Source organism: Triticum dicoccoides, chromosome 4A, assembly GCF_002162155.2.
Source record: "Triticum dicoccoides isolate Atlit2015 ecotype Zavitan chromosome 4A, WEW_v2.0, whole genome shotgun sequence".
NCBI classification, from domain to species: domain Eukaryota; kingdom Viridiplantae; phylum Streptophyta; class Magnoliopsida; order Poales; family Poaceae; genus Triticum; species Triticum dicoccoides.
In genome coordinates this window covers 47631354-47640628 of record NC_041386.1, presented here as the reverse complement: position 1 = coordinate 47640628, position 9275 = coordinate 47631354, and the positions used below count along the sequence as shown (strand labels likewise).

Sequence of the window (9275 nt, the reverse complement as noted above, 5' to 3'; positions counted from 1 at the left end):
CTCTAAGCGATAGACAAAGCATGTTACGGTCCCGCACGCCACGAAGCAACAGCTGACAACATCAAGGCGGACTGCAAAATAGCCTACTCGGTCAGGATCGAGCAATACAAACAACGCACAACACAAGGTGGTTCCCTCGTATGATCGGCCATTTGTCCCCAGTTAACACGTGATGACGAAATGTGCAACGCAAACAGAGACAACTCATCACAACAATTACAACGATGCAAAATTCCCAAAAGATCATATCGAAGCTAACAGCCACCATCTTACTTTACATAAGCAGCTTCATTAAAATTATTGGCCGAAAGACAACAATATCCGAACACAAGATGGAAAAGTATCATGACGATTCATCATCATCGTAAAACAACGGACGGCCACCCAAGTAAGCCACGTCAGTCGAATTTGCCTACCATTATTGACAGCTTTGTGGGTTTGCAAAAGGAAGAGAAGGGCAAGGAAAACGAAGACTCAAAAAATTCCTCCACTTCGGCACATAATATGTGCGTGGATGTGGCCTTAATATACTGATGCCAAAACAAGCAATCATCTTGCCTTTGCAGACTGTAAACATGGTACACCGCTGGTCGAATCATCTAGTAACGGAGCATGTAGGTCCTGCGTCTGAACCAGTTGTAGTCTGGAAGAGACTTAATTGGTCCCATGGCAGCGATGGCAATATCCTGAAAGAAAAAACGGCATTCAGACAGTGAATATATATGTATCTCCAAGACTTTTGAACTTCATGCAAGCTTAATAATTATGTATCATACAGTATAACAGTAATATTTCCCATATGGCTCATCTATTCAGGCAACAAAAAATATATACAGAATGCAGTCTTATCATAATATCAAGTTAGGCTACTGTTCCAACTAAATTTTCCTCGGGATACCAATGCCACAACTAAAAGGTAAATGCACACTAAAACTTCATAAGTTAATACAGCAAGCTACATTATTCACAACAAAACAAAAGCATATCACCCAGATATCAATGGACCTTCTTATTCATATTCCAATAAAAGGAAACAATACTCTTATCATTAGAGGTCTATCAGTAGCAATTGGCAGGCACCTCATAAGCGGGATGTAATCTATGAGCAAGTGACCAAAACTTTAGCAACTTTTAGTTTTCGACCACACTTTCTGGCATTACCCGACGCCATGGGATATCCAAAATTCTACATATTCCAATAAAAGGAAACAATACTCTTATCATTAGAGGTCTATCAGTAGCAATTGGCAGGCACCTCATAAGCGGGATGTAATCTATGAGCAAGTGACCAAAACTTTAGCAACTTTTAGTTTTCGACCACACTTTCTGGCATTACCCGACGCCATGGGATATCCAAAATTCTACATAAAACAAGGCAAGTTGGCAAAACAATAATTACCTGGTCAAAGATGAAGCGGTTTGCAACACGCCTGATAGTGCTCGGATCAACTGCATCTATTCTCGCAAAAAGCTCAGGAATAGGAATTCTACGGCCATAGATGAGTTGCTGACAACACAGAAGAAGAAAGATAAGTTCCAGAGGATGCGTATTGGAATATCATGTGACATTACATAATAGCGTCCATATACCTGACGTCCAATATCCTCAACAACAGCAGTGGAGCCATCAAGGTGGAGTTGGATGGAGGATTTCAGCTGAAAGTATCAAGTCAAAGCAATGACAATGTCAGAAAGATAGACAGAAGTTCAATGGCAGATACATATGTTCCAGTGCAAAAGCCAACAATTATCGAGCAACAGAATATCAGAACCATGATTCCTAACAAGTACACAAGAAAAAATATGCTTCATACTATTCAGCGTCAATAATCCATAGGAAACACTACTACACATTGAACTGGCATTGAAAGAAATACCACCCTCATTGAAAGAAATACCTGATTGCGTGCACGAATAACATCCTCTTCGGTAACCCTGTATGATAATTTGCTCATCTCTTGCATAATTGCAAAAGCCAAATCATCCAAGCAATCAGCCTACAAAACAAGGCCAAGGAACATCATCAGGCAAAATACATGAACAACACACCATTTTATACCACCAGAACATGTTCACACATAATGGCTGATACACATCCAAGCAATCAGCCTACATCCAAGCAATCAGCCTACATAACATACAGAAAGAAGTACTTTCTTCAACCTTTGATACAAAAGAAAAATAAAATACGACTGACCTTAGCGACAGCATAGACACCAAACAGGCCAGTGTCCTTGTAGTTTGTATTGAATGCCATTATACTCTCAGCTATTTCATTGATTGCTACTCTCTGTACAAGCTCCGAACTATATCAAAAAATAAGGATAACAAAGTGAAATATGATCAGTGGATTGTTTTCAAGTCACTTCGACGAAGGGACTTGGTTATACACAAGGAAATGACAACAAGATGAAAGGGTGTATAATAGGGAAGGAACCCACCCCATGTGCTTCCCTCCTCCAGCACTCTTGTTCCACGAACCAAGCATAGTTTGCATAACCATTAATGCAATAGAATCAGGATCTGTCCAGGATGCTCCATTGAAGGCAACAGCAAATTGGGCCAGGGGCATGTCATCATCAATGATTCGTACCTATTGAGTAGCATAAAATAATCAATGATTTGAACAGCACAGGTAAACTTACAGTAAAATACATACCTCAGAACCAGTAAAAATGGCTGGCTGTTCAGCAACCAACATGTTAGTTGTTGTAGGGTCAGTTGGCAGCGATTTGAACAGCTCTTTTGCCTGCTGTACAATATCATCATGCTTAACAGCACCAGCAGCAGTAATGACCTGAAAACACACAAAACACATGTTATTTACGACTAGGAGATACTCCACCCTGTTGAGGTAATAGCAATACGACAAAATGATAGTATCCAAATGTATTAGACACATATTTTTAATCTCAAGTACCATTCTAGAAGCCGTGTAATGCTTTTGAATGTAGTCTATGAGATTCTTTTTGGTGATAGACTTGACGTTATCAGCAGAACCCAAGATTGGCCTGCCAAGAGAAGTATACTGGAATGCAGTTGCATGGAGATGATCGAATATAACTTCCTCCGACTGTCCCTGAACCTACATAACATAGGAGAGTCAGAAAAAAATGTGGGCTCAAGAAAGCACAGCAAGACATAAATATTAGTAGCATCTCAGAAATGTTGCGCGTCCGGGTTGCAGCCTGACGCGACTAACAACAACTTACTGAACCAAAAATGAAGTCTGTAAATAATAGAGCAGAACATGAAACTTGTATGCTCATAAAACCCAAGGATTGAGTTAAGTTATTTGCATCCATATTAGGTACTCCCTCTGTAAAGAAATATAAGAGCGTTTAGCTGTTGGATGCATGATGAACCTTGCAGGTTGGTCCATTTAAACTCATTATGGCCGTGCAACATTCTACTCTACTTGAATAATATTCTCAGCAAATTCAAAAGATTTTTTTCACGGGCATACAATATTCATTTTTGCTCCGAACTGTTAACCAGTTTGATTTGGGACAGTTTGATATCAAATGCCAATGTTGCCTTCCCATCTATGATCTAAGTCTGCGGCAGCTTGATACAACTAGAACGCCTCGTACTAAGAAATTAGGCCTTTGATCAGTTCTTAGTTTCTGCAAGGACCTATTTGGCGAATGTAAGTTCGAGAAAACACAAGCACCCGATACATGTTCTTTTTTCTTAAATTGATATCTGTATTGGTTCCAAACAGTTTGATAGCAAATCCCATTTTACATCTGTCTTCTTACATATAGCAGTTCATAACAATTCCTAATACTAAGAAATCAAGTCTCCGTAAATTAGTTCTTTCTATCTCAGAGCTCTATATGGATTGGTTAAAAACAACAGAATAAACAAGAAATACATATTAATGAAACACTAGAGAAGGCATGATGCAATCAATCTAAGGCAGCATAAGAAATTGTACGTAAAATCACCTAAACAGATCCTTATTGCAGTGGAAAGGAGTGATAAACTCAAGCAAACATATACGCATCAGGAAACTAACCTCCTCCATCTCTCGGAGAATCACACCGCGCTCGCGTTCAATGCGGTTGTCTTCAAGCTTAGAGTCCTGCAAAATGTCGGCGAGAACACTCATCGCACGTGGCACGTCCTTGTCGAGCACCTTGGCGTAGTAGGTGGTCTGCTCCCGCGAGGTGTAGGCGTTGAGGTGGCCGCCCATGTCCTCGATCTCCTGCTCGAGCTGCCCGGCGCTGCGCGTCCCCGTGCCCTTGAACAGCATGTGCTCCACGAAATGGGCGACCCCGGCCGCCTCCTCCGTCTCGTACCTGCTCCCGGCGTCGATCCAGACGCCGACGGTGGCCGTGCGCGAGGAGAGCGAGGACTCGGTGGCGACGCGCAGGCCGTTGTCGAGCGTGGTGACCCTGGTCTCCGGCGCCTCGAGGATGGCGGTGTGGTCGACGTGCACGGGCACGGGGCTGGCGTAGCGGAGGAAGCGGGGGTCCGGGTGCTCGAGGCGGCGGACGCGTGCGTTGACGGCGTCGGCGATCCGGTCGTACGCCATCACCGGGGCGCGGACGGCGGGCGCGTCGGGGGCGATGGCGCCGGGGCCCGCGGCGACGGCCGTGGAGGCCTCGCGCGCGTTCCCGACCGCCGCGGCCGCCGCGGCGGAGCGGCGGCGCACTGCGGCCGAGAGGAGTCGGCGGAACGCCATCGGGGAGATCTGTTGGGTGGCCTCTCCGGCGGCGGCGGAGGTGGAGATCTGGCGGTGCTAGGGTTTGTTGCGGTCGGGTGGATCGGGGAGGAGGAAGAGATGTGGGGAGAAATAGAGAAGTGGCGTGGAGGGAGCCTGCCAAGTGGGGGAGAAGCGCTGGGTGCCCGTAGCTTAGCTTGCGGAGGACCCACACGTCGGTGAGGGAATGTGCTACAGTAGTTTCAAAGAAAGTGGTTGGGCGTGGGATTACTGGGTCTTCGTGGGTTGCCACCGAAATGTTCACAGCACAAGCATTTTGCATTCTAGCCCAGAGACTTGGTTTGGGCCGAATCTGACCCAGAAAAAATAAATGTATTTTTCGTCGTCTCAAAAAAAAGAGTATTTTTCGTCGTGTTTAAAGCGACTTTCTCTGTCTTACAGAAAAAAGGAAAAATCTCGTTGTACATATCTCATCTCAATCCCGCGGAGACAGAAGTCATATTTCCCTGGTTTCAGAACTTCGTAAAATGACCATTTTGCAAAATGATACGCATACATAGTTGATGTAATCGAAGAGTTTTCTGACTAGTTTTTAACTTCGGCGTGATAACTGTTATCTCATCTCAGTTTCTCAGTGATCCGGTGTGTCCTTTAGCATACAGATAAGCTTGATCCATATTCATTCCATACGCACTTCAGTTTGCCACAAAACTATTTTCAGTTCGGTCGCTACTGACAGTAAAATTCAGCGACAGCTAAAATATAGAGATTTTTTTCCAAAATCCACATATATATCAACACATTGGTATTTCGGGTTTTTCGACAATCAACTTAGGAATACAAGACCACAGAAATTCATCCTTGAATTTCCCATCTGCGGTGTCTCGTACAACAAGCTGGTTTAACCCTGGAGGTGGAGGATGCATCTGAAGCACAGAGCTATCGATATGCATAAACGCATGTACACAGAAGAAAAGCTGGAGACCACCCAAGCTACAAAGACCGAGTCTCGTTGCACATGGAGACGTTAAGAAGCTAGGCACTTGAAAGAATGGGGAGCATCTAAATCATGCGTGTTGATGATGCCCTGCGGCTCTTGATACATGCAGTCGACATACACGTTGCTTGCGGGGCCATGTCTTCAGCTTTCCAGTGACCATGCATCGCTGTCAATAGTAACTGTCAGCCATCATTCACATAACCCAGCATGGTGAGCATGCTTTGAATAGAGAACAACAATATAACACAACATGTATTTGATGCCAATCAGCTGTCGATGGTGAAAGATGAAATTATTGGTAGTTAATTGCCACAGATTATAGTGTATGTTCAGTCAGTCTCGAACTGCAACTCACCATGATAACCTTTCAGGCCGGAGATGAAAGTTTGGCTCCTTCGGAATTGTTATTGTCTTTGATGACCTTAAAAGAAGCACAATAGAAAGAAATGTTAGTTACTTTTAAATGGACAACTTTCAACTAGTGAAAACTAAACAGGTAATGTCGAATCATTATTGCAATGAGTTATTGAAATTGAAATATCATCTATACAAGTGCCATTGCAGAGCAGGTGTTCACTTTTTGGGGATGAATGGCCGATCAAAATACGGCATTGGCTGTGCTTTAGGAACAAGCTCTTTCCTCAACTGCCTTATCATTTCTTCCTCCTGTAACTTCTGTTGACGCTCCCGCTCCAATCTTAATTCCTCACCAAACTTGATCCTCTCTGATACCTAAATCTCAAACAGCCGTAGTTAATACCTAATAGAGTGTAAAAGACTCGCGCTAGTACCACTGAAATAAGGCTTCAAACCATGTGCAATGTACAATGAACATGTAAGGAGGCTTACATATTGATCAAATTCAGCACGTTCAACTGCGCGCACATCACTATGGAGAACAAGGTCGACTGGCTCAGTCCTTTCCTTGACTGGTGGCTTGATCAAGCACTAGTGAAAATAGAGGTTCAAAGTTAAAACAATATCACTTGTTAACTGAAAACTTATCAACCATCATAGTGATTCCTAAGAGAACCAGGTACAAAAGTTATGCAAATAAATTCAATAACAATCAGGAGAACAACCTGATAGTTTTCAGCATGCACCAAAGAAAATCAGCATTCTTCAAATATTTTATATAATTTTGACATTATGTCATTTTTTATATTCAACTCCAAGAACTAGTAAGATGCCATAAGAACACAGTCACAGCATTCACAAACAACAAGCTTCGATCTGGAAGTAACACACATTTATCTTCCTCATCAATTATATTCCAAAGAAAATCAGGATTCTTCAAATATGTTATATGTAATTTGACATTAAGTCATTTTTGCTATTCATCTCCAAGAACTAGTATGTTCTCATTTATCTTCCTAATCAATAATATTCCAAAGAAAATAAGCATTCTTCAAATATGTTATACCACAGGAGTATTGATTTTAACATCATGTCAATTTTGCTATTCAACTCCAGGAATTAGTATGTTGTCATAAGAACAGTCACAGCATGCTCAAACAACAAGCTTCAATCTGGAAGTAGCACACATTTATCTTCCTTCTAAGGTATACTGAACCAAACGAATATATGTCGCTAATGAAAAAAGGGAGGGCATTCAGTGGAACAGGATTGGCCGGACGGTAGAGTCGTGGAAACACTTGTTGATTCCTTCATTCATTGTTATATTCCAAAGGAAATCAGCATTCTCCAAATGTGTCATATATCAGTTTTGACATTATGTCATTTTTGCTATTCAAGTCCAAGAACTAGTATGTTATACCAGACAAAATGCAAGTGCAAGGCTGTGTTATAGAAAGTTAGGCTATACAGAATGACAAACCTCAGGCTCATCTGTTGTCCACGGAAGTCCTTGAGCAATATGTATGCGCTTCTTCTCATCCTCAATTAACATTTCCTGGACTTTCTGAATAAACTGTTGTTCTTTGGCTTTTCCCCTTTGCTGTTAGAGAAAAACAATTCGCGCATCAGGCAATATAGCAATACAGTAGATTATTTTGACTGCTGAATGCTTAATGCTCAATCTACTACTACTGACTTGCCCACTAACAAACAGAACTATAGCCAAAGATTTTGTTATTCACCTCTGTTCTCAGCTTGAAGGGATGCTGGCTAGTGACCTTGAGCTTTTTATTCCAGCTGCTCCTTAGTGATTCAGATGACTGTCAGATCAAAGAGCAAATAGACATTGAATTTAGAGAGTACAGAACAAGCATGGCTAACAGTAGAGCAGAAAAAAAAGGTTATCGCATCCTCACGTTACGCCGGCTCCTGCGTCCTCCGGTCTGGCTGTCCCAGCTAGATCTGAGAAGAGGAACAAACTTTGATCAGCAACAACCTAGATGCAATTACTTATCTCGTTTGTTTGCTGGTATCAACCAACCTGTTGCTCTTGCCATCAAGTGAACTGCAAAGCCTGGTCGGCCCCATGTTCATGAAATCGGACGAGGAGAACACTGCCACCGGCGAGCCCTCGCTCCCCTCGTTCCACGGCTGCAATCCAGGCAGCACCCAGGCCTCCTCGCCGGCCCGTTCGGCATCAGCGGTGGCGCCGGAGATGGAGAGCAGGCTCTCGAAAGCATGCACCAGGTGCTTGACACGGCCGGCCCCAGTATCTGGCACGCTGTTCATCGCCTTGGCCATGACTCTGCTCCGAATCGCTCTGACTTTGCCGCTCCCCTCCAAATCCGCCACAGACCCCTCCTCCCCATCCTCGATAACGGCGGCACTGCTTGCTTCCTCGTCGGCCGCTCCCTCCTTCTGGGACTCCTGCTCCTCGCTGGCCGCGGACACCGCGCGCTCCTTGAGGAAGAACTCCTCGTGCGACGCGCGCAGCGCCTCGCGTGCGGCCTCGCGGCACTTGTCGAAGTCGAACTCGCCGCCTCCCCCGCTCGCGCCGGCTTGCCTCCGCCGATGCGCGCCCTTCTTCGCCACGAGGAACCGGCGCTGCGGGACCGGCGGCGGCGGGGCGGGCGTGCCGCGCTTCCTCCTGACGGAGGCGGAGACGGCGGGGGCGGCGGCGGGCTTGGCGGGGGTCTTGGACGTGGTCCGGGGAGGGGAGGCGAGGATGTTGGGGTCGGAGTTCTCGGAGGCGTGCGCGAACCGCGCGCGGGAGACGGACCTGGCCGGGGTCTTCGCCGTCGCCGCCGTGGGCGGGGGCTTGGCCGGAGTCTTCGCCGCCGCCGCCGCGGTGGTGGAGGGGGCGGGCTTGGCCGGGGTCTTGGGCGCCGCGGGGGCCGATGGCTTGGTCGGAGTCTTCGCCGCCGCCCCGGTCGCCATGGCTAGGGTTTGGGATCGCGCAGGGTGTTTTGCTTGGGAGTGGTTTCGATTGGGTGGGGGGATGGGAGATCGGGGGTGGGAGGGAACGGGGAACGGGGCGGAGAAGGAAAAGGGGAGCGTTGGGGGCCGAGGAGCCTAACGGCTAGTTTTCCTTCCAAACACGCTCCGCGATTTCGCACTCGATCCCGGCCCGGCTTGCTCCCGTGGCAGTGACGGGCCAGAGTGGTGGGGCCTGGTGTCAGTGAGGGGGCAGATGTAAATTCGGTAAGCGGGAGGTTGGTGGGGAGGGGCTCGAGTGGAGGCGTGGGGGTG

General features: G+C 45.9%; 2 protein-coding genes across 2 annotated transcripts; both read right to left on the bottom strand.

Moving 5' to 3' along the window:
• Positions 1–207: 207 nt before the first annotated feature.
• LOC119284906 (probable mitochondrial-processing peptidase subunit beta, mitochondrial) lies at positions 208–4791 on the bottom strand. Its single transcript, XM_037564088.1, has 9 exons — positions 4022–4791; positions 2921–3085; positions 2660–2797; positions 2442–2593; positions 2198–2306; positions 1899–1997; positions 1591–1656; positions 1400–1507; positions 208–686 (listed from the first exon to the last, which is right to left on the bottom strand). The coding sequence occupies exons 1-9, from the start codon at positions 4688–4690 to the stop codon at positions 600–602; spliced, it is 1593 nt and encodes a 530-aa protein (XP_037419985.1). The 5' UTR covers positions 4691–4791; the 3' UTR covers positions 208–599.
• Positions 4792–5413: 622 nt separating this feature from the next.
• LOC119284905 (neurofilament heavy polypeptide-like) lies at positions 5414–9026 on the bottom strand. Its single transcript, XM_037564087.1, has 8 exons — positions 8068–9026; positions 7943–7988; positions 7769–7846; positions 7507–7626; positions 6519–6617; positions 6247–6401; positions 6025–6090; positions 5414–5835 (listed from the first exon to the last, which is right to left on the bottom strand). Exons 1-8 carry the CDS (start codon positions 8961–8963, stop codon positions 5811–5813), a joined length of 1485 nt encoding a protein of 494 aa, XP_037419984.1. The 5' UTR covers positions 8964–9026; the 3' UTR covers positions 5414–5810.
• Between the last annotated feature and the right edge of the window lie 249 nt (positions 9027–9275).